The sequence below is a fragment of the Urocitellus parryii genome, chromosome 9, assembly GCF_045843805.1.
Source record: "Urocitellus parryii isolate mUroPar1 chromosome 9, mUroPar1.hap1, whole genome shotgun sequence".
NCBI lineage: Eukaryota > Metazoa > Chordata > Mammalia > Rodentia > Sciuridae > Urocitellus > Urocitellus parryii.
The window spans coordinates 60,185,831-60,212,056 of record NC_135539.1 but is presented as its reverse complement, the minus strand read 5'-3'; the positions used below and the strand labels follow the sequence as shown (position 1 = coordinate 60,212,056).

Genomic DNA, 26,226 nt, shown 5'->3' with positions numbered 1-26,226 from the left:
CCTCAGAGTCTGAACCAATGGTGGGGGCCACCTGAGTTTGGACTTTCAGCCTCAAAAGCTATTAGCCTGGGAACCCACCACTTGCAGAAGGGGCCAAACACATGGGGTACCCATACTTCATAAGAACTCACTCTGCAAGGAATAATCCAGTCCTGTAAGGCCCACTACACTTGGAGCATGAATCCATTCATGAAGGTGGAGACCCCATGACCTGACTACTTCCATTAGGTCTCACCTCTGAAAGCTTCCACTACCACACTAGGGACTAGGCTTCCAGAACATGGGCCTTTGGGGGACAAACCACATTCAGACCATAACAGGGTCGTTTACTGCTTGATAAGGATTCATTGCCATTACATTTCACTTAGACACATGAAATTCTGGGTTATGTTTAGATCTCAGCTCTCATGTTTCATAAGTAATCAAAAAACAGTCCATTTCTGGAGAATTAGAAGCCCTTTCTTTTAATCATCTGTAGTGTTGTCTACTTCAAATTTCTTTGTGATTGACCTAAAAGAGATGGAGAGATTCATACCTAGAGTCTCCTTCCCTTTAGGGAACCTGGCTGTTCCTCTGATTAGACCTGGTTGGAAAAGAATACACTTCTACAGAGATGAAGTTTTATCCTCTGCAAAATCTCAGGAGGACCTTGTAGGATTTCTCTTCTACAATACTCTGGAGAATGAGAATTTGCTCTTGAATATTCCTTTAAAAAAAAACATATCATTTCTTGCTTTTAATAATCCCAAGAGTTGAATTCAATAAATGTTTGGGGTGTGACTATAAAGTTTTCCCTTTTCTCTTCTGGATTTATTTTCTTTGTTTCCCCTTTCGACACCCATGAAAAGGGAGATGTTAATGTGTGTTTTATTTTAGAATCATATTTGATTAGTAATAGTACAATCCTCAACGCAGATTACTATGTTGATTGACTGGAAATATCCTAAAATTGATATAGTCCCATTAAAGACAGGTCCTATTTTGAATTGAGGTATTTTTCAATTTGTAGCTTTTTTTAAAAAAAAAAAACTTTAATATAGCAGTGTAAATCTTTCTTATCAAGCCAGAAGGCAGGGACCACAGCTCTCCGTACATGTGGGATAGGCAACTGGAGAATTTCCTCAAGGAAACCTTTAAAACCGCAACTTTTCAAACTTTAATATCTCGTCGATATTTACATACAGGATATTATAGGCCTATAAAATACCAATGATACCTTTCCAAAGCAAGTTATGATGCAGTTTATAGCAAAAGATAAGTGAAAATTTATCTTTTGGAAACTGGTAAGTTAAGGATCATATCGTCATCACATATAGTTAGAAGTGACAGAAATGGGACCTGCTTTTAGCCTCTACTTAATAATTTACCCCTCCATTTGTCCTAGGGGAAACAATTCACTTAGACAAATTCTTAATTCTATAGTTCAGCCAAAAGGTAGCCATCAGCCAGCTTCAGTGTTTTTCTAAGAAACAATTACTTCGGTTGGTGTGTGAGAGGGCGGGATAGAGAGAAAATGAGAAAAAAAATAAGTTCAAGAAGAGCTAGAAGAAAAGAGATATTAGGAGAAAAATGCATAAAAAGTTCCAGTATTCATTTATTAAGTCATAGAGTAAGTTCAGCATTTATCAAAGTTAGGTCTATTAATCATTGTCTCAGTAGAAATTTTCTAAGGGTAGGGTTCAGCTGATTTTGACACAAAGAGAATAGAAATCTTTCAAAGTTGTTGGTAAGAATGATTCATACTTCTTGCTTTTATAAGGAAATAATTGTGAATGTTAAATTATATTAATTTTGCTGCCTGGGGTAAGTTTTAAACATGGGTCATTTCTCAGCAAAGAGTATTTAAAATGATGCCAGTTATACTCATTGATTTCAAACATTATGCAATATTTGTTACAAACAATTTTGTATTTAAGGGTTGCTTCTTATGTCTTTTTCATACAAATTGTCCCTTTCACATGGATGGATGGTATTTAAAGGATGTTACCCAGCTATTGCCACACTTATAAGAAAAGGTGACTTATTTGTTTTTTAGATGGAAAGAGATTCATTTATCAGACTCGATTTAATGATTCTATATTATTACTTAATTGCATTGAACTTATCTGGATTTCTGATTGACTCCATCAAACTCAGTAAATTGAAAAAAAGGAATGAGGACCAGTAATGTACCTCAGTAGTAGAGTGCTTGCCTACCATGAGGAAGGCCCTTGGTTTGATGCCCAATACTATGAAAAAAAAAAAAAACATAATGGGGAGAAGAGAATGGGATCAATATCCTAAAAGCATATGATTATAGTTTAATTTTATAATCCTGTGATTAAACAAAGAGAAGTCTGTTTTTTTCACTTAATGTTTTCACTCAATTTACTACCCTGAAGCCATTGCATTTACTAAACTAAAATACCTCTAAAGAAGCCAATGATCTACTTGATCTGGACTATTGATTTATTGTCTGGGTTTCAGGTCTTATTTTGCATTCTTGTGTATTTTTTAAACATAGAGAAAATTAAGTTTATATTTTAAATGCTCTTTATTTGCCTTTTCCACAAGAAAAATTACATGGAAATTATAAAAAGCTCCAGGGAAAATATGGCCAAGATATCCTTTCTGGGAGATACTTCCTAGAAAAGGGTAGGCAATAAGTTGTTCTCCATTCTTTCTGATCTTTCCTCCATTACTATATAAGTGAAATCAGCAGCAATCATCTTGAAGAAGGAGAGAATTTTCAAAAGAGCATCCAAAATGTAGGTGGGGGGCAGATTGGAAAACTATGTGATAAGGAAGATTGGGCAAGAGCAGGGGAAAGGTTGGAAATAGGACATTTGGTTACCTGTCAGTATCCATGTGGGCATTGGTACAGGACCTATCTCAGCAAAATATGCACATGGTCAAGTCCCTTAGAGAAAATGGAGTAGTATTTATATATAATCTCCACATATCCTCCCCATATACTTGAAATCATCCTGATTATTTATAATACCTAAAGTGATGCAAATGATGCATAAATAATTGGTGTACCATATTGTTTAGTGAATAAAAAGAAGAAAAATGTCTGTACATGTTCAGTACAGATTCAATAATTTTTCAAATAGTTTTGATCTGCAGTTGGCCAAATCCTGGAGATACAGAGGGTCACCTGTACTCTCAACTAATTTGTCTTGAATTTCCATGGAGCCAGCACCTCAGCTTTGTTTTGTTTGAGTTTCATTCTGCCTGCCTTCCTGAGTATCCTCCACCATCAGCTTAGGTTATATTAATGTAGAGAACACTGGGCAGGTGTTTAGTTCCCCTATTCTAAGGACATCTCTTGGTACATTTACAGGACAGCCCCTTGAGGTTTCTACACATCTGTTGCTATGGAAACAGTTTCTGCAGGTTGTAAAGCCTAAAAATGCCTAAAGATTTCAAACATTGATTCAGATCCAAAAATAAACCTTGGCACAATCCGTTTATGTTTTATAAATTAATAAATCTATGCTTTATATAAAAAATCATAGTAGTTAATAAAATGAAATTTCTCTATCCAATCTGCTAAAAATCAATACTTGAGGGCTTGTGTCTTCCTTCTGCATGAATTTGTAAACTTTAAAGAAGTTGTATACAAGAAATCCTCTTGAGTTCTAATTCTGAGAATTTTCTTAGAAGGAACTTTGGGTTCTAAGAGAGAATAAGATATTATTTTTTAAAAAAATTTTTATTAGTTGCTCAAAACATTACAATGATCTTGACATTTCATACATTTGATTCTAATGGGGTACGTAATCTTATTTTTCCACGTGTACAGATTGCTGGATCACACTGGTTATACAGCCACGTTTATACATAGGGCCATACTAGTGTCTATTGTATTCTGCTGTTCTAACTTAGCATGCCTGAGGTCCTAGGTTTGATCTCCAATGCTGCCAAATTTGATCTCCAATATTCAAATGTATTAGGGTTCATTCATTAAAATTGTCAATATTTTTTGTGCTTAACCATAAAATAAGTCTCAAAACATTTCAGTTGGTAAAAATGGAATAGAATACACCCTTACTCTAAAAGGGAATTCAATTAAAATCAACAACTAAAATATTTTAGAAAGAGTCTGCATACTGATAGGTAACCTACTTCTATAAAACCCATAGATCAAAAGGGAAACAAAAAACAACATGAGAAATTTAAAAACATTTCAAAATGATCAATATTGAAAACTCAACATATTAAAATAAGGTAGCAGAATACAACAATCACTAATAGGGCATTATGTAAAATTGTGGATGTGTAACCAACGTGATTCTGCAATCTGCATTTGGGGTAAAATTGGGAGTTCATAACCCACTTCAATCTAATGTATGAAATATGATATGTCAAGAGCTTTGTAATGTTGTGAACAACCAATAAAAATTTTTAAATAAATAAATAAAATATATGAGTCAGCTAAAGCAGTGCTTCGAGGGAAATGTATAGCTTTAAATGCTAATATTAGAAAATAATAATGATTGAAAATACATGATATAATATTTTACCTCATAAAGCAAAAGAATAAAAAGTAAATACATTTAAGAAGGAAGGCAGGAAAAGTGATCATAGTGGAAACAACAAAACAATCGTAAAGCATTGATACACCGTCATTACTAGTTTCTACAATCATGACATCTGTGCTTACTATTCCTATAAAGCTAGGCACAGTTAGATTGTGGATTGTGTTCTTGGGGAGAATGCACCAGGGAATAAAATAATGTTTCCATTGAACATAAAGCTATGACCACTCTGTGATCATCTGGGGTTCCCATACCAGTGGATCAAATACCAACAACATGTCACTACACTGGTGGGAGTCCTCATGAGAAGCTAGGGCTACTGCCACCCCATGGGGGAAGAAGGAACCTATCCAGAAACTGGGGGAGTCCTTGGAGCCTCTCTTGATGATTTCAAGTCTGGTAGAATGGTAAACAGGCCACTAGAGGAAACAGGACCCGCTAAGAACAAAGCAACTAGGACTCAGACTCCTCAGTGAAGAGCTAGGCTTCTTCTTCCGGAAAGAGAATCTATGTCAGCCAAATGCTGCCTGGAGGGGAGGAGGATGAAGACTGGGTGCTGGAAGTCGGAGATGTTCAGTATCAAATAAGGCCTCCAGAGCAGCAGGTGTTATGGTTTGGATGTGAGATATTCCTCCAAAGCTCCTGTGTGAGGCAATGCAAGAAGATTTGGAGGAGAAATGATTGGGTTGTATCCCTAACCTAATCTGTGATTTGCTCTTTGATGGGATTAACTGGATTGTGACTGGAGGCAGGTGGAGTGGACTGGAGGAAGTGGTTCTTTGGGGTCGTGGCTATGGGGTATGTAATTTGTATCTAGAGAATGGAGTCTCTTTTTCTTTCTGATCATCATGTGAGCTGCTGTCCTCTGCCACACACTTCCACATGATGTCCAGCCTCGCCTTAAACCCTAAGGAATGGAACTGGCCTTCTATGGACTAAGACCTCTGAAACCGTGAGCCCTCCAATAAACTTTTCCTCCCCTAAAATGGTTCTGAACAGATTTTTAGTCGCAGCAATGAAAAAGTTGACTAAAACAGCAGGGTTTGGCACTTGTTCTGCCAACTATTTTGTATTATGTTCTCATGGAGTTTTTGACTGGCTACCATCATAAGGGGACTCTGGGATAGAAGGGACTTAAAATTAAAAGTGGTTATGAGCATATCTGAGCGGGTAGAAGGGGCCGACTGTTGATGGACGTCACTGTGTTAGATTCTATTCTCAAGGCTCCTACCCCAGCCACTGCTGCAGAGATCAGTTCCAAGTGGGTATTGACTAGTTTTGTACAGACCCTTGCTTCAGTTCTAGACCACATTCCTTTCTCCTGATTTGGGGCTCTCTGATGTCTTGGCACATAAGCTCAGTGGGAATGACCTTGGTGCTCCAACATGCTTCGTCTAGGAGTGTGGAGAGAAGATACTTGTAGGAACAGTTTTGAAAAATGGGACAAGAGCCCATATAGACAAAGGCCTTTTCACTCTCCAGGTAAGTTTAAAGTAAATTTTCAAGGCTTCCTCCGGAGGGTCCTGTGGGATGGTCTGTTTCCCTTTTCAGGACTTTGCTTCTGCTCTCTGAAGTCATGTCCCCACAGAATGGCTTTCACAGTCACCCTTGTTTCTGGTTTGGGGAAAATCCACTAGGACACTGATCTTCATAGCAGAAAACTGATTTCCTGGGGCCACACAGAGCTGCATTCATTCTTGACTTCTTTAGAAATCAATCAACGCGACTGGGAGTCAGCAGGCTTGGGTTTAGGCCTTCCACTTTGGAGAAAAGGCTGGCAATTTTCCCCAGAGAAGACTTTCTTCTTTGTTGACCTCATAGCTAATGGCCCCCATTCTTGCCTCTCATTCTTTCTCTTTCAGGAGTTTGAAATAACACACTCCGTTTCTTTGAAACGAACAAACAAACATCTAGCTAATCTTTTCACGTTAACCCTGCACAGAAAAGTGCCTGGTAAATATAGCAAGTAACGAGTATTCTAGAATATTCCCCTTTACCCTTCAGTTGCTGTCATTTATTTTCTTTGCTGTTTCACAGAGTCTTGGAACCTTGTTTTCTTCTCTTTAAACGACAGACTGTTTTCTTTGGCACAGCCCCAGAATACAGCAATAGTTAAACTTGCTGCTATGTGAAAGAGCTGTATTTGTTTAGAAGTTACTCAGAAGGCCGTGAGAGCAGGCGACCTGGATTTTAGGAAGCAGCCCCAGGAAACTCAGAGTATTTACTTTCCTGTCTTTTTGCCAGGATATGTTTTTTTTTGCCCCCCCCCCTTGGCCAATAGTCATCTGCAATAAGGTCAAGATTTATGCTCGCTGGAGTCTCCTAGGGTATGGGCTACATTGCTTTCTTATAAAGCAATTACTTACTCTTACCAGATAAGTAGCAGAGACATTGAGGAGAAAAATGACACATTTAGCTTAGGGTTCTACATGACAAATGGCACTTGATAATCTTCCCAGATCAATTTTGGAAGCTTAAGACACCATAACAAAGAAAAAAAGATTGAGTACGTACATATACATCCATCATACTTGAAGAGAGATCCAGTCTGGGTTAAAAACAGAATAAACTTCCAAAGAATACAGCAACTGCCCCCAACTGACCCCATAAAGAAAACAGAAACTAGAAATCTGAAAATCTGAAGGCTCAAGAGTGAATCTGAAGATTGATATGTAGACATTTTAAACAAAGGATAGACCCATGTCATGTCATGGTGAGTGACAGTATGTTTTTGAAGTCACAAAAAGCTGGTAATCTGAATTTCTCACATGGGAGGGATCACAGGATGCTGTCACATCGACCACAGGTTGGGGGTTGGGGTTGAGGGGATGGGGTTCAGAAAGGGAGGGTTGAATCTACTCCACTTTTAGCTTCATTATCAAAATTAATAAAATTTTCTGAACATCCCAAATAATATACACGAACAATTCTAAATATGGAAGTACATTTATTTGGTAATAACCTCAGCTACTTGGATTTCATAAGAATTAAGGAAAAGAAATACTTAGGGGTTTAAAATGATGGTGTTTACTCTGAGAGTTCCCTTTCTGCAGTCTTCTAGAAAGCACCATTCTGATTGCATCAGCCCAGGCTCCTGATTGCATAATTTTTTTCTTCATGAAACATTTCTTTTTATTCACTCTTGGGGCTATAGCTGATTCTGCTGTCCGATCTATTAGACATATTACTTCCAGCATTGCTTTAGTTTGCTTTATCCTCTCAACATACATAATGACATAATTTATTCCCATTTAGATTGATTTTCAGTCTTCAATGCTTCTTTTGCCAATTTATTGAATTTTTATCTGCCCTAGTCCAAGCCATCAGAAGGGATAATCATTAGGATCATTACCCAGAAAATATTTTGAAGTCCAACAGAGGGCAATCTGAAAAATATAGACTGGTATCTTATAGGAACCAGAATTTAAGAGGGGAAAAATTTAATTAAAATAAAAGGGTAAAATTTCCCAGCTTCGAATCCTTCATAAGATTATAGGAATGAAACATGATAATTGAGTTGTGATTAGTGTCAGTGAGGAACTCTTGAGGAAACATGTTGCATTTTATAGAACAAATGCTTTCATAATCTTTCTCATTTTTCTAGCTCATAGACCTTTGGCAGTTAAACTCAATGATGAATTTTTATTTTAAAAATATAATTGGTTGATTAAATCAAATAATCATTGATGATAAATTCCATGGAACTATATTTCATTGTATGAGTAAAATGGTTGTTTAATAAAACACTTCATTTGTCAACTGGGAGTTCAGACATTATATACAAGATGCAATACTGGAACAGAATAAGCCACATTTTGATAATTATAAACATTTCATTCTTTCCACTTAGATGACTAATAGAATGTCAATATTTTCTGTACCTGAAATTATGTTATTTTTTACTTCAATTTACCTTATTGGATTTCATTGAATATTTACTTAGTCATTTAAATATATTATTATCTATATTCTTCTTATCTTGTACCTATTTACCCTTCCATTTTAATTGCTTATTGCGCTCTCTCTCTCTCTCTCTCTCTCTCTCTCTCTCTCTCTCTCTCTCGTACTGGGTATTGAATCCAGGGGCACTCCACCACTGAACTATATCCCCAGAGAACTATATCCCCAGACTTTTAAATTTTTTTTTTTTTAATTTTGAGACAGGGTCTCACTAAGGTATCAGAGGCTGGCCTCAAAAACTTGCAATCCTCCTACCTCAGCCTTCTGAGTTGCTGGGATTACAGGCATGTACTTTTTAAAATGCTTTTACATTTTCAGTGTTTACAAAACAAAATAGAAAAGCCAAAAGAGCTTACCATTTCCACCAGGGATAAATACAAGAACATTCCAGCAGTGACTGTTAAGATCCAGTCTTGGACACATGGATCAGTGGACACTGAGAGGCCAATGTATAGTCCTACGAAGGCAGTTAGAGCACTTATAAAATTCATCAGAATGGCAGTCTTAATAGAGAGTCCAGAGCTTAAAAGCACAGCAAAGTCTCCTGAAGTTTAAGGGGAAAAAAGAGTGTAATTATCATTTAACTAGTGATGTCTGAAAAGTAATGTGCTATTCGGTTGTTTCTAATCTCAGAAGCTGGAACCAATTTCATTTGTAAAGTTGACTGATAAATTAGTAAAAGTGCTGTCCTGTATTTCTATAAGATTTTCAGCAAGTTCATTCTACTGATAGGGAGCTGCAGTGTGAAATTCTATTCCTTTTGCTTCTCCTAAATAGAGCCTATACAGAGAGGTCTATGACATATTCTTCAGTTCCTGATATCCCATGCATTTTCAACTTAGATAAATGCAAAATAGAGTCACTCTCTATCCCAGGGTTTCTAAATATTTATGCCTGGCAATTTACCAGGGGAAATCATGACATTATATGGACTTCAATAACTTACTGATGCAGAAACTGCTGTTGGGAAAGATAAAACCAGTTAAGATATTTTTTTAAAAATTCATTACAAGTCAAGAGAACAAATTTTTCCTTCAGAAAATCATTTTGCTGTCTTCATGAGTACAGAAAAACAACCTTCTTCCATACATCCCTATCCTCTAAATAAAGAATGATCTATCTAAATCTCAGAGTATCTATTTCTTAATCTCAGGGATTAGAAGAGATGAACATCAAATAAAGAGATGCCCTGGGACTCTACTTCCTAGTTCCATTACATAATGGGTCCCATGAACACGTCTTGAAGTAATTTTGTGGGTTTGCTGCAGACTGTCCCACTGCCCTGTGATTTTGGATCAAGGATCAGCCACTATCACAGTAGCTACTCATAGGGATGTAGGGTACAACTTCTAGACCAGATATACATAAGTAAGCTCAGGATAAACTACTCCAAGAAAGATGAGTTAACAATGAGTCAGTGACAGGACTTTGATCAATGAACACCCTTGAGCAAGGGGTGGTCCAAGAGGCCAGGTAGGCTGAAAGTAGAAGCAGAAAAATGACTGTGAAGAGTCATGTCCCTGAGGCACATTGGTGTGTGCATGCACAGACACAGATCCATCTGTACTATTTCCGAGTCCGCTTTGGAAATCTTTATTTTATCCCATCTTGGTTCCTGGGAGGCAGGACTTGAATTTCAGGGCTATTAAGATTATCCGGAAAAAGAAGTCTTATATGTATCTGCTACCATATGCCTGTCATTTCAATTTTATGCTTGGCTTTAAACATTTTGTTTAAATCAAGTTGGTAAACCATGAGTTGGTTTCAATTTAAATGTTATGTTATATCATTGGCCTGTTTTCTAACATAATGGGTGAAGTTCCCCCTCTTAATATTTTCCCACATTTAGCATGCAGAATTTAAAACCCTTGCCAGAGTTCTCTAAAAGGAGAGTTCTCTGAATGACTCTCTCATACAGAATTCTCTGGAATCCATCATCATTTCTGGACTTGGGAAAGATCAGAAAGGAAACGACTTGAGTTTTATCTCAAGGTATAGGAATTTTTTGGTGCCTTCCTTCTTTTATGGTTTAAATAAATCATAAACATGAAGTATTCATCTTTCAATTGTATGTTGGAAAAAGAATCTAAGTAAACCCTGGCTAGAAGTATATTAGGACTTTCTCAACAATTAGCAAAAGAGTGATTCTATTGTAAGACTTACCCATCTCGTGTGGAATTTCATGGCACAAGATTGCAATTGTTGTGGTCACTCCCGACTCAGATGAAGAGGAGAAAGCTGCTCCTAGCACTAGGCCATCTGCAAAATTATGCAGGCTGTCCCCAACCAGAATCATTATGGCTAACAAGCTAATGGTTTTGCCTATGGAACCAAATAAAGGCATGAGAAGCATTAGCAGAGCACTACATATTTCATGACATCCTTCAAATCTGACCAGTTTTCCCATCGACCCTTGACATTCTTACATTGCATCTAATCAAATAACCCTACTCTGTTTCAGCTTTCAAAATAAATCAGGACTAGAGATGCAAACATGGTAGCCAATACATTTAAAGTGGTCACTGTTTTCCCCGCTGGTCTGATAAATAATGAGATAAATTCTATGCTGGCAGTAATTATTTGAAACAAAAACAATGTTGTAACCTCCCCCAGTACTATTGATGGCCTTCCTATTTGTCTTTTGTATTTTAAAATAACTTAAGAACTTTGCTATATTCAGAATGCTTGTGTCCCCACCCCCACCAAATTCATATGTTGAAAACTATTCTCCTAATGTGATGGTACTAGGAGATGGAGCCTTTGACAGGTGATTAGGTGATGAGCACAGAGTCTCCATATATGGGATTAGTGTCCTTATAAAAGTGATGGCAGATAGCTCCCTTCGTCTTTCTGCCACATGGAGAATCACTGAGAAGGTGCCATCTGGGAACCAAAAAGGAGGTCCTTGCCTTTATGACATCTTGATCTTGATCATTCAGGTTCCAGAACGGTGAGATAGAAACTTCTGTTGTTTATAAACCATCTTGTCTATAGTAGCTTGTTATAGCAACTCAAATGGACCAAGACAAACCTCCCTGCAGAATGTTATTAAAGGGGAGTCAATTCTCCAAAACAGTTCCTCTGAATCTGATGGTCCTTGTGATAATCTGCTGCAGTGTATGTTCTGCCATCCTGTGATCATCTGTTATCTTTTCTAATTGGTGCTAATGACCATTCTAAATTACTTCATTCACTCCCCAACTGTGACTGCAACAGTGCCATAACCAACTCTTCTGCCTGTCAATTATCTTTGAAACAATGATTCAATATATTTGTCTTTCTACAAAATAACCTTCAATACATCTACTTGGATGTTGAACAAAATAAAGAGAAGTTTCAGTTCTCATGGAATTCTATGAGAGATTAAGAGAAAGTAGATAAAACGATTTTGACCAAAATTGGGTTCAAGTCTTTAATACACAGATTTCTGCTTTGAAAATCCTACATTTTAGGTTATAACCCAATTACAAGAATGGAATAACTAACAAACACAAAAAAAGTATTTTGAGGGTAACACTTGCTCTGATAGTAAAATGTCCAGGCATAACACTTGATGGGAACATGCATTCACCAACTGTCATAGTCCAAATTTTTATTAATTATTCATCTGAACGTATAGTGTGCAACAGGTGTAAGCAGGAACTGTCATTACTGTTAGAACTGAAAACATCATTTGAATAATTGTACATTGAATAATTATAAAATATCTATGATGTTTTACCTCTGCTCATAAAAAAAGAAGTTATCTTGTGGTTTCAGCCCATACATGGTCTGAGATCCAGAGGGACTATTATAATATGGTTTGTTATTTTATTTAGGGAATGTTATTTGGCATATTGTATAGCTCACATCATAAAATAAGTAGCTTCAATAAACAGCAATCATAGGCCAGATTTTTAGCCAGGAGGTTGTTATTGCCTGTGATGCAGAGGTGTCCCATCATCTCACTTTCTAAATATTATACTTATTTACAAATATCGCTTCCATACTTCTTGTGGTTTATTAACTCATTTTATTCTTTATTACAAGTGGGCAAATTTCAGGCAGTAGTCATAAACGCACAAGAAAATATTGCATTAATACATTCAGCAAGCTCTTACCAGCATTCTCCAGAAGCTCTCAGAGTTCAATAATGGTACTAGTCACTTAGTGATTCCTGCCAATTTTTCAGAGATAATGCTCTTCTCTGAGATAAATAATGTTTCAAAATCTAAAGTGATATATCTGACCACATTGCATCAGGCAAATAAAATTGTGATTTCCCTGTGCCTACATATAGTTTTGATATTAATAGAATATATTCAAATGAAAGATTTTTTAGCCAAAATACACTGTGCTAGGAAACAGTATGGCCTATTTCTGCTGTCTGTTATTTAATTATCTCTGATTATGGGTTTCTAAATGTCAGAATATGGATATGTAACCAGCCACAAGGCAAAATACACATTTGCATGTAAGCCACAAAGAAGACTATTCTTTAAGATAATTTAAACAACATTTAGAGGAAGATAAGCATCCGTTGGTAATTTAATGTGCTCATTAGAGAAAAATCTATAATATTTTTACCTTTGCTCATGTACCTGGCAGTCATATTGTGTTAACATTTTCTATATATCTGAGGTTTTCCATGGTGAAACATGAGCTGGAACTAATATGATTTTTTTTGTTGTTGTTGTTTATTTAAATCAGACTGTGGATAGGATTTTCACACCCTGTCTTTTGAAACACAAGCTGAGTTCTACCAATGAGGTAATAGGAAACAAGTAATCAAATGTTTGAAGCTAATTCAGTGTTTTCCTGGCAGACGGGCAGTTGCATATTCTAATTGGGATTTGTTCACTTTTCATTCTGAAGGCCAAGCTTGATATCTGAAATGGGAAGATATGCAAACTACAAAATATTTGATTAAGAACATTAATGCCCCCCCCCATCTAGTTTTCATTCCCTGGTCCTAATTTTGACTTGACACAGCTTCTTTCCTCTTCCTTTCTTTCAAAAAAGAAAACAACAACAACAACAACACTGACGATGGACCTACTAAGGGCCAAATATTCTAAATTCATCCCGGAACTAAAAATTCAGTAAGGAAAGCAATATTAGCAGTGTCTTAGAAGTTGAACTTGCCAGCACATGTAATTCTATATTTTGAATAAAAGAAACACATCAATTGCATGAGTTAATATATCTAAAGCACTTTGAATAGCCATTGCTACAACAATCATGGTTATAATGCTAATAAGTATTTGCTCTTATTAGTATTTATATCCCAAACTAGGTAACAGACCATGGATAAGGAACCTTCTTATTTTGTTCTCCACTGCATACACAGTGCCTCTAGCACCACATATCTTCAAACACTTCTTGAATGGAAAAAAAAAAGAATGTGAGAGGATCCTTGGCTGCATGCATGAATAAATAATCACAAAGAAATTGTTGGTATATTAGCATTTTTTTTTTAGTTCCCCAGTGCTGGAGTTGACTAGCTATTCTGGGCAATGAGTTAACCTCTCTAACAATTGCTTTCTTCATTTGTATAATTTAGATAATATTTATTTGTATCTAAATTGTGGGAGAATTGAACAAGGTAGTCCGCATCAAGTGTTTAACATTGTTCTTGGCCTATAAGAAGAGTTCAGTTCTTCCTAGCTGTTTTTTTTTTTTTTGTCACTGATTGACTAACTTATTGTGGTACAATGGGAATAACTAATCATAACTGGTTAACATTAAAACATTAGGAAGTTTGTGTCACAAAACAGTAACATAAATGGGGAAAAAATGGGGCCAAGATTCAAAAGCAACTAATGAAAACCAAAACCAAAAACAAAGAAGTTCAAAGACTTATTCAAAAACATAGCAAAGAGGCATAAAGTTCTATCTACAATTGGGAAATTAAATGGAGAAATGGTGAAATGGAAAGAAAAAAAGGTCGATGGAAAGCTTGATGAACAAATGAGTTATAGAAAAAGTTGTGAATAATAAAACATCACCAAATTTGAACTCTGCTGTCCTAATGGCAGTATGACAAGACAGACATTTGTGATGAACTTTTATTCGACTCTGAAAGAAGATTAAAAAAAAATAAACAAAACAAGGAAGTCTCCACATTTCAGAGTGAATTAAAAGTCTCAAACATCATAGAGGCATAATTGAAAAGGAGTCCTAATAACCATGCATGTGTATACACTGAAGATTTTAGGACCTCTCAATCTAGGCAAAGGGGGAAAATGTCATTTTAAAAGAATGGAGTCAAGTTGTTATGAATGTGTTAGTATGGGAGACAGATGAGAATGGGTTTTTATTGAAGATCTTATTGCTAAGTTTTTAATAATGAACTAGGTATCCAATATGAAATTATATGCTTTTGCCATTTTATTTTTAAACAGATACAGTCTTTTTTTATGGAACTTACTACATTTAAAGATGAGTTATTGGGTTTTTATTTTTTTTTAATTGTAGATAGACACAATACCATTATTTTATTTGTTTCTCATGTGGTGCTGAGAATCGAACCCAGTGCCTCACACGTGTTAAGCCAGTGCTCTGCCACTGAGCCACAACCCCAGACCTGTTTTTTGTTTTGTTTTGTTTTAAATTGGTACTCACATTTTCTGTGGGAGGCTGTCATACTGTCTATGGGACTCTCTGCAGCGTGTAAATCTTCTGGACCTTTCTATTGAAAATTTAAAAATAAACTGGTAAAAAGCGGGTAACAGTCACATTTGGCTGAAACATAAACATCTGAAGAGTTATATTGAGCTTTAAAAGATATTTTGATACTCTAGGTAGACGTTAAAACTACTTGGTTTCATAGACAATATGTAATCTAAAATTGAACAATGTGAAGACTTTTTGCACTACCTACGTTTAGATAAAAATAGCTCTCTTACACAGATCAGTACCTTTCCGTGGATGGCTGTAGGCTACCAAGAGACAGTCTGTAATTCAGACTTTTAAATTATGCAAGCTTTTATGAAACCCAAAAGCGGTAGAGAAAAAAAAAATGATCCTTGCCCTCATTTGTCACATCTCCTGTGAGAGTGGATAGTACATCTAGGATTCCTCTTCCGCTGTGCAAGCAGATGGCATCTTCTGGATGGAAAAGAAAGGCTTGCAAACCTAACACTTTATTTCACTCACTGCAGTATAATATTCTTTTTTAAAAAAGTTATTATTATTTTTCTAGTCAAAGAGTCTTGTCAATTTGTAAAATAGATCTACAGACTTACATAAACAAATAGATTATTCATCTTTTCACACATGACAGAGAAGATTTTGAAATTACTTTCTAGGGTGTAAGTTATCACGACCTGATTTTATTTCAGAGACTGAGTCAGTTTGATTTTTGTAGGATACCCTTTCTGGGTCTCAGATTCTTCATTTATTTTGTGAAAAGAATGCTTTCCTCCAATGGGAAACAGTGTCCTTTGAGAAGTATATTCACATAACTCTATCACTCCCCCAATTAGGGACATTTTGATACAAATTAATGTGAGAAATAAATGTCTTTTGTCATGTGAAAGGGAAAGTAAATAAAGTTCACATGGCACAGTAACCCCAGGTTGTATAGATAGGCTATTTTTTTTTTTTTGAGAAGGAAGGTTAAGAAGTGAGTATGACCTGAAAGATAACAATTTAGAGTTTCAGGCCTCTTGCCTGAAATTGAGCAGATCTAGAAACATGAAAGCGATGTGAATATTTTATATCAAAAGCCTGACCAGAAGAAAAATGTTCTATAGTTCTACTAAAAGGAAGGGGTCCAAATATTAATCCCACAATACTCTCTCTGACAAAAAAAAAGTATATATCATCATACTATGCAAAGGAAATCAGAGGCAAATGTTCAAGGTTCCTCGTTGGTTGGGAAAAATTGAGGGTTTTCCTCCTTCAAGCTATACTTTTCCTGAAAAAAATGAGAAATGGAACCCATGAAACAGTTTTAAAAGTTCACATGATTTCTATTTTGCAATAGAAGATTGATCTTGCGGCTTAAATAATTAAAGTAACAGTGAAATATATTAGTGACCCCAAGTGTTCAAAGAGTTGAAAACAAAGTTAGCTTCAGAGGTTTGCTTACACGTGTCTTGAGGTTGTGGGCTCTTCAGTGAAACAGAAGAAATAAAGCCTGCAGTAAAGTGATTTCAAAACTAATTGCAGCCCGAAACTATTGTTTTTTTTTAAAACACATTTAAAATACCTAAGTAATAAATAGAATACAATTTTCAAAATCATCTTAAAAGAATATTTTTATGTCAATGTCTCTGAGTTGGCATTAGACCTGAATCTATTATCAGATTTCTATTTTGCTATGTTAATCTCTCGTGAATAGCTAACTTATCTCTACTCAGGTATCCTTGAACTATAAACCCCTTATGTCAAAGCTAGGGTTACAAGAGATGAGTTAAGAGTTACATATCACTTTCATATTTCTCCTTCCTCTATACTTGTTTCTTTAAGTGGAAAGAGAATATTGTTTTGAACCTTAGTGGAATTGTATTTTAAAAATGAACATGGAAGATTTTGTTGTGGAGAATTCAGTGGAATCAAAGGCCCCCACTATGGAACATCTCATTGGACATAATCAATTCTCTTTTGCATGATAAAATAAATGCCCTAGCCCTGGATACACTAATACCTTACTCAACATTTATATGCATCAACCTAGAAGTAGCTAGGAGCATACAAAATGGAAAATCTAAAGGTCAACTGGTTCATGAAAACTTGTAAACAAAATTTACAAGTTGATTGTTGTATCCATCTTATCCATAAGTAAGTGATACAGAGTGGTAAAGATAGCAATCACTTAAGTCTGCAGACAGGGCTTTTTGTTCTTTAAAACAGCTTCAAGTGCTTGGCAGATTTTTCTGGTATCTATCATGATGATGAATAGGCAAATCAGGAGTGGATTCTCTTCTGTCTACCCTACTGATTTTCATCTGTTCAATGAGAAATAAAGGAAAGAAGGCAATCACATTAATAGAATGTTTCATTTAGATTAGTAACCTACCAACTGGATAGTTGAAGGAGATTTGCCTCTTCCTGATTGGTCACTTAATTCAGGGTTCAGCGCAAGGTGGTGGGAATGTCCCACGTGTCCATTAGCCAATGACAGGCCCTGCTGGATAAGGATGGTTTAAAATTAGTGGGGAAGACAGAGGAACACAGGTGCAACTTTGTCAATTCCAGGGTTCCATTGAACATTTTGTTTATTGCTCAGAGTGTTGGGTATTATAAATAGAACACCAGGAATATGTCCCTCGTGATGGATATCTGCTAAAATGTCTAATCTTGGAGAAGCACAGTTCTTCTTTGCAACAATCATGCATGCTCAGAATGCTTTGAGAATACAATTTTAAAAATGTCTAGTTGAGAGTAAGAGAGGTTTGAAAGGTGGTAGTTTTTATATTGTCTTTTTATCACTAAATTCTATTTAAACAAAATTTAATTTTAATGCTTTCTGATAGAGATAGCAAAATCATCCACTGTATTGTACATAATTACTAAAATAATATCTCCAGTAAGGCATTCTTCAATTAGAGCATTATAATTTTTTTTTTTTTGGTAATGGGATTGAACTCAGGGGTACTAAACCATTCAGCCACATCCCCATCCCTATTTTGTATTTTATTTAGAGAAAGGGTCTCACTGAGTTGCTTAGCACCTCGCTGTAGCTGAGGCTAGCTTTGAACTTGCGATCCTCCTGCCTCAGCCGCCCAAGCTGCTGGGATTACAGGCGTATGCCACCTTGCCCAGCAATAAAAAGTTTCTTGAAATTATATTGTTGAAACTCATTTTAAGTTTCATGACAAGCTCAAGGACAATCTAAATGAACTACAGATTAGTTTTTCAGAATTTATTTTACACATTTCCAAACTGGTTAAACATCTAACCATTCAGTAGAGATAGACTGATATTTTAGCTTAGCTTTCCCAGTCCATGAATGCTAATCTACTGTAGGTAAATGGAGATCTTTAGCTGCTATTTGTACTTCTTAAGATTAGAACTTCATTTGTGGAGGCTAATTTCCTAAATGTTTTGGATAATTGCTATGATTGCAGCTGTAATTCATAATTTTTGAATTAATGTAGTGTCCTAGCTTGCACTCCAGGCCAAAGAAAAACCTGCCTCATTGAAACAAAATGTTTATAAGACTTGATTTGAAATCTATTTGAATCTTGACATCCATTTAGTAATGAAAAGTTTCAAACATACATGCTCTATGGGCACATACAGATAACCACTTCTTGGATCCTACCATTAACATTTTCCTATATGTATTTTATCACAGATCTGCCCACCTATCCCTCCATTCATCCATAAAGCCATTTTATATTTTGATGCATAAAAATAACTTTGTAAAAACTTAGGAATGGTAATACACCAGTGCTGATATTTAAAAGGTAGTCATGTTTGCCCTGGGAATTAAATCTAAGTTTCCAGTTGTTATGTGGAGAGGTAAAGTTCAGGGAATACGTGGAAAACCACAGGACTGAAGAACCTGAGGACTATCAAACTATAATGAAAGAAATTACTCAAGCTGGAAAAATATTTGCTACATATCACATTCCTGAGCTTCTGGTTTTGTATCATTTTAAATGCCCTTAAAATAGATGATGGCTGGTGATTTTGTGAACTTTCAAAGCTTTCATTTGTTTGTTATCTGTTTATGGATAAGAAAAACATCCTAAATCCTGATTAGTAGCTAGAACTTTGAGCCAATTCTTTTTTGTTGTTGTTTTATTTTTTAAAAATATTTTTAGCTGTCAATGGATCTTTTATTTTATTTGTTTATATGTAGCGCTGAGTATCAAACCCAGGGCCTCATGCATTCCAGGCAAGTGCTCCACGCTCCACCACTGAGCCACAACTCCAGTCCTGAGCCACTTTCCCCAGACATGAAATAGTGTCCTGTTTTGTACCAAACATGAAGATTATGTAGAAGGTTGTAGCAAGTACATTAACTGACCAGCAATATATGTTTAAAAAAAATAGGAGAAACTCATTAGAATGATTCTTTGAAGAGTTTATCCCTTGCATAGACAACTTCATGAAGATATCAATACTTCCGAATAAGGACCTTTCAAACAAAAGATATAAAATCTTGGAAAAAGGGATAAATAAAACTTAAAATTTACCTTGACATTTGGTGACACAAGAAGAATAAAACATTTTTCTATCAAGAAAAATCCATGGATACCTCCAATTAGACCCAACAGTTTCCAAATATGACCTTTGCTTTCATGAAAATAATGTCCAAACTCAGCATCTTCCTGCCTATCTAAACCAAGAACCTAAAAAAAAGGGGGTGGGGGGGGAGAAAAGAACTTTTGATGACTTTGGTATCAAATAGTAAGCACAGTAGTTTAATATATTCAGCTTTCAGTCTGGGGATCTCATGATGACTGAGATATTCAAAACTCAGTTTGCCATTTGTTTTAGGTATGTGAATATTTCCACTACATGATTTAAATAGGGTCAAATAAAATGTATACAGTAGAAAATAAAGGAGAGCTTTGAATAGCTTATCCTGATGCATAAAAATGACACCTCAGTTTTATTTTAGCAAGTGGCCTAGATTTTTATACATTCTCTGTCTTGTGGCTGCTTTTTTTTCTTCCAGAAGTTCTATCTGTTGGTATATCAATATTCCAAATCAATATGATTTATACCCAGAACACAGAAGGAGATATTTCACTGGAATTTTATTCCCCCCTGACCCAATGCAACTAGAGTAAAGTTTTAATAAATATTCAGATATGTAAGAAATCCATCTGGAAGACATTCCTCCACTTGTATGCTATATGATCAGCAATACTGTCAGCCCTCTGGGACAAACAAAACAAACAAAAATCATGAAATGAACTGAGAATAAGAACTTTGCTCTGGTTGACTCTTCCATCAGTTCTTTCAATCCATTAATTGACTTCATAATTTCTTTTTTTAAAAAATTGTTTTAGTTGCAGATGGGCACAATATTTTCATTTTACATATTTATTTTTATGTGGTGCTGAGGATCAAACCTAGTGCCTCACACATGGTAGGCAAGTGCTCTACCCCTGAGCTGCAGCCGCAGCTCCCAGAATTTCTTGTAAGTCCTTACATATCATATTTCTTTCTTAAGAGTATAAAATTTGTAAACTAGCTTACTAGTTTCCAGATTTTGAATGTTCCTGACCACTAAATTAAAGAAAAAAAATAAATTATGTATAGATTTCTGTATGTATGTTCATACACCTGTGAATGTCGGCATTTGTGCATGTGCACATGTACAGATGGCCCTCCATATCCATGATCTACATCTGCATCCTTTGCATATTGAAAATATTCAGGGGAAAAACCCTGAATTTTTATTGAACAAGTACAGACTTTTATTCTTGTCATTATCCTTTTAATAACACAGTGTAATAATTGTTTGCTTTGCATTTACATTGTATTAGATATCGTAAATAGTCCAGAGATGATTTCAAGTTTAGGGAGGATATGCCTAGGATATATGCACATACTACACCCTTGAATGTATAGGATATATGCACATACTACACCCTTGAATGTATAGGATATATGCACATACTACACCCTTGCTTTCTTGGATTGCGACACCCTTGGGAATCCTGGAACTTATCCCATGGATATCAATGCCTTTGGGATGTACGTATGCATATGTGTGAGTATGACTGTGTACCTACATGCGTACTTTGAGTATATAGATATGACTAAAAATAAAACCTATGTTATTCTGTTTTTCTTTTGGTAAGTATGTTAACATATATCAACCTAATACTTGTAATTACCGTTATTTCATATGCTAGTGAGTATTGCAATATCACAAAATAAAGCAGAAGAAAACACCTTAATTTCCGGATAGAACATAGATCTTTAAGTTGAATAAATTTAGCCAATAAAAAGGGAAATTATAACAATAACATTTGTCTCATTTCCACACAGTTTACCAGGGATTGAACTCAGGGGTACTAGATCACTGAGCCACATCCCCAGTTCTATTTTGTATTTTATTTAGAGACAGGGTCTCACAGTGTTGCTCAGCGCCTTGCTCTTGCTGAGGCTGGGTTTGAACTTGCAATCCTCCTTTCTCAGCCTCCCAAGCCTCTGGGATAACAGACATGCAACCACTGTGCCCAGCTCTGCACAGATTTTTGAAAACCTGGGTCACATTCAGGACACTGATTTTTCTAACTTTCCACCACATTGGTACTGTGTCTTTCCTCTTCTTTCTAATAATTCTTGTTCTCAACTCTTTTTTTTTTCAAGCAAAGAAACTGCCCTCTAAATTTCAGGAAACCGAGGTAACTTTAAGTTCACCTCTGTCACATTTCCTGTCCACCCCCAAATCCACCCCTGCCGCTTGTAGCTAGCTGTGTGCTCCCCTCTAAAGACCCAGGCAGCCTTCAGATCCTTTTTGGCTTCCCAGGCTCTCAGGCAGTAAACAACTCTGTAACCACTGTGGTGACCTAGAAAAGGGCCCTGGCCACCGCCTCAAGCCAATAACGAGCCCTGAAATATTTCCAGAAAATTAGATTATGAAGGAAATTAAAACTAATAATGGTTTGTTTTATTTCTCCAATGCTCACTTTGCGATTTTCCAAACATCATATTATTATTGAGCCTCTAAGCAACAACAGTGACCCTGTAGAAAAGTGCCAGAGGCTTGTGGAAAATTTTTAACATCTTGGGATTTGCAAAGGGCAGGATCATTGGTCTATGGTCTCCATCCCTATGAAGAGATTTCAGAGGGAATAGATATCCACCACTCCTTTAGTAGCTTGGGTCTCAGAGCTTTCATTTCTGATAAATAGAAACCCTTAGATAACTTCAACAAAGGGCTAGCTTCTTGGTGCTTACATTTTACTGAAGACAAATCCAGACACCACGTTATTCAAGAAAGAAAATGAGAAATCCATTCTGAGGGCTTCATGAAAGAGAAGTTAATAATGGTTGCTACACTGAGCTGTGGGCAGGGTCCAAGGTACCAACAAGGGAAAAGCAAACCCAGAAACTCAATTCCACCCTTCAGGTAGAAAGGGCAAAGGGAGGAAGTGCTGTTACTGAAACAATAACATTTACCAATGCTAAGAGGGAGCTGTGAAGAAACCCACCTGCCTCTCTCTCCTCCCATCTATCTTGGGCGTCCCATGGGCTTGACCCAAACAAAATTCCCGCCTGCATGGGAGCTGAGGAGATGCAACCTTTTGGGGCAGAAAAGAGAAAAATGGGGTGTGGATCTGAGTGAGCTCAGGCAACTGGAGAAAAACCAGCATAACATCTCACAGTCCATTTTTTTTTCTACGTATAGACAACGGATATTGCCTTATGGAATCTTTCTTAAGAGGAATCTAGATCTGATCACCTTTTCTTTTTTTTTTATTTCAAAAATAAGAATAATAGGAGGTGAACTTAATGTTTGGTCGTCTCTTTTCCTCCACAAGTGCTGAGAAGCTTAGGACAAATACTCTTTCTTTCCAAGGAAAATACTGGCCGCTGTATTTATTCATTGAAGTCACTGTAAAGTTTTGTGTAAATGCCTCCAGTTGTTAAATTTAAAGAGAAATTCAACACATTCCATCTGAAATGGAAAGAAACAGATTACCTGAGGGATAAGGTGGAGCAGGGCATCCCCTGAGAGTGTCCCAACAGCCAAACCCACAAACAGCTGTAAAATAAGGTTGTAGTTCTCTTCACAGTTGTGGAAAAGGACCAGTACTGTCCCAAGCATGGAGCCCAGTGTGAGAAGTGTCACAGCCACTGTGCTGTAGCCATATTCTAAGTGAAAGGAGATCACAAAGACTGTCAGTACTCATTGTTGTTCAGTCATGTCTCAGCTACTCAAACTGCCAGAATAATCTGTTTTACAATGACAATAGATAGAGATGTGGATTGTGATATAAGTTACATATGGGGTGTTATGGTTTGGATGTGAGGTATCCTCCAAAAGCTCACATGCAAGACATTGCAAGAAGGTCCAGAGAAGAAATGTTTGGGTTACAAGAGCCTTAACCCAATCCGTGATTTAATCCCCTGATAGGGATTAACTGAGTGGTAACTGAAGTGGTAGGGTGTGGATGGAGGAGGTGGGAATTAGGGCGTGGCTTTGGGTATATATTTGTATCTGGTGAACAGAGTCTCTCTCTGCTTGCTGATCACCATGATGTGAGCTGCTTCCCTCCACCACCCTCGCCATGATGCCGGAATCATTTAGAGCCCCAAGGAATGGAGCTGACCTTCTATGGACTAATACCTCTGAAACCCTAGCCCTCCAACAAACTTTTCCTTCCCTAAAATTGTTCTGGTCAGATGCTTCAGTCACAGCAGCAAAATAGCTAACTAAAATACGGGGAAAGTTTTAATTCTTATGGAAAACAATGGACTACTCTGAAGCTCCGCTCCCTTCAAACTTAACACCCCAAGGAGACCATATTAGGGGGTGGAGCCTTTGGGGAGCGATTAGGTCATGAGGGCTCTGCCCTGAGAATGGGATTATAGCCTTTACAAGGCGCTAAAGAGACCAGACTTTCTTACACCAGTTGGAGGCTCAGTGAGAAGACACCAGCAAGTGGACCTCTCACCAAAGGCCACTCTACCAGCACCTTGATCTTGGATTTCTGAATCTCCAGATCTTACTTTCTCTCATTTATAAATCCCCGACTCTATGGTATTGTCATAGAAAGGACTAAGACAAGACTTTCACTTAACCTCGTTGCTTTGAAGTTATTCTGACTACTCTTTAATAAAAATCAAAGAAACAATCACAAACCGAGTTTATTTCCAAACCACAAAGAAATTAATATCTGTTTCTTAAAACTACAACATCCACTGACAGACACTAGCAATGAGTTCCATCTCATAGATTTTAAATCTTTAAAAGGCAAAGAAGAGATGTTATAGGGGAGGCTATAGTTTGGCCCCATGATAGATCCATTTCTGTACAAAATAACTATGTAAACTTCTTCCCAAAAATTCTCAAAACCACATGCAATGTTGAAAGTACTTCTTATTCTCAATAACTAAAATGAGTGATTTGTTGGTAAAAAATAGCCAAAAATAAAATGGATGATAATATAAAGTTGAACAGTCTGCATTTTTTGATTACTGCAATAATTTTATAACCCCTAAAATTTATACCATGGCTCCAGGTTTCCAGGTATTTTTTTTTTAGTATTCAGAAAAGCAAAAAAGTAAAATTTATAAGATTATTCAAACAAAAACAAATATACGTGAAGAAATAAAGGAGGAGATGGAAGAACAAACATTAAGAGAGAAGTGTCTTTCAGAAACAAATAAATGACTTGGAGATAAAGAGTGATTCATGGAATCATTTTCACTTGGCTGAAATCAAACAATTCAGCTATCCTAATACTTAAAGTGCTATGCACTTTTAAAGAAAATGTGCTTTCAAAAATTGTTATAATAGAGGGGCTGGAGTATAGCTCAGTGGAAGAGCACTTGCCTAGCATGTGTGAGGCAATGGATTCTATTCTTAGCACCACATACAAATAAATAAAATAAAGACCCATCAACAACTAAAAAATAGTTTTAAAAGAACAACAAAAAAGAATGTTATAATAGAAAATGTACTTTTTAACTAATTTTATGTTTTTCTGGAAAGTTCACCTTTCACGTTATTAATGGTACAACTGGTGACATGGAAATGGGCTTGGGATTTTAGAAGGACCTTTGTTGATTCTACCTTCTGAATTGTTAAGGGGTCTAATATTGAAATGAAATTCAAAGAGAACTCAGATGAAGGACAAAAATTTCAGACATTGATTCCCCCACATCCATTGCCTTCATTGATAATGGACATTTCATAAGATGATTAGGGGAGATAGAAACTTATTATTCAATAGTTGTAAAGTTTCTATTTTGCAACATGAAAAAATGTACTAGAGAGCTGTTGTACACAAATGTGAATATATTTGACATTTTTGAACTGTACAATGAAAAATGATTAAGGGGGTTGTGGATGTAGCTCAATGGCAAAACAAATAATTAGCATGCATGAGATCTTAGGTTCAATCCCAAGAACCAAAAAAAAAAAAAAAAAGGTTGAGATGGTAGATTTTATTTTGTGTAAATTTTACCACAATTAAATTTTTTAAAATTCAAAAAAGGCTGGAGAATGTGGCTTAGTGGTAAAGTAAATGCCTGGCATGTGTGAGACCCTATGTTCTATACCCAGCACTGGAAAAAGAAAAAACTTCTTTAAAAAATTGAAGTGGTTGGAATGGTCATAGAGGTCTTATTTCATTCTAATTTAGTAGGAATACCTATGTTATAACATGGCTAAAGATTTCCAACAAAGTTTCATCTCTCATTTCTCCCCAGATAGATTCTATATGGGAATTTCATTGTTACCATCTCTACATAAAACTATTTTAATTTTAATTTGGGTACCTAAATTTCCAATAAAATTCAAGGCTGTCACATTTTTATAGTAGCTATATAAGATCATAAAATGTCAAGAACTCCCAAGGACAAGTGAGGGTATGACATTTCATAGGCAAAGGGAAAACTTCCAAATTCTCTGTTTTCCTGTTATACTCTTCTTTGTCCTGTGGGTAGATGTGATGAGGAAGAGAATGGATGTTTCATAACATACATTACAAAATATTTTCAGATCCTCTGTGAGTCAGATTTTGCCTGCTCTCCTTTGGGAAGGGAAACCTGAAAACCATAAAAATCTCAGAATTTATGTTCAAAGGACTCTGATAATTTACCCCAGGTCTCTATA

General features: G+C 36.2%; 1 protein-coding gene across 4 annotated transcripts in view; it reads right to left on the bottom strand.

The window, feature by feature from the left end:
* Positions 1 to 26,226, bottom strand: part of Slc39a12 (solute carrier family 39 member 12) — a 67,689-nt gene that overhangs the window by 20,657 nt on the left and 20,806 nt on the right. The window contains exons 6-11 of one of the 4 annotated variants that reach the window (XM_026407747.2): positions 23,086 to 23,258; positions 19,616 to 19,771; positions 17,488 to 17,598; positions 15,087 to 15,153; positions 10,647 to 10,805; positions 8,840 to 9,027 (exon numbers count right to left, since the gene is read on the bottom strand). In XM_026407747.2, coding sequence (XP_026263532.2) covers positions 8,840 to 9,027; positions 10,647 to 10,805; positions 15,087 to 15,153; positions 17,488 to 17,598; positions 19,616 to 19,771; positions 23,086 to 23,258 — 854 coding nt within the window. The remainder of the gene's footprint in view (positions 1 to 8,839; positions 9,028 to 10,646; positions 10,806 to 15,086; positions 15,154 to 17,487; positions 17,599 to 19,615; positions 19,772 to 23,085; positions 23,259 to 26,226) is intronic. The other 3 variants (XM_026407748.2, XM_077802782.1, XM_026407749.2) reach the window with 3 other exon arrangements.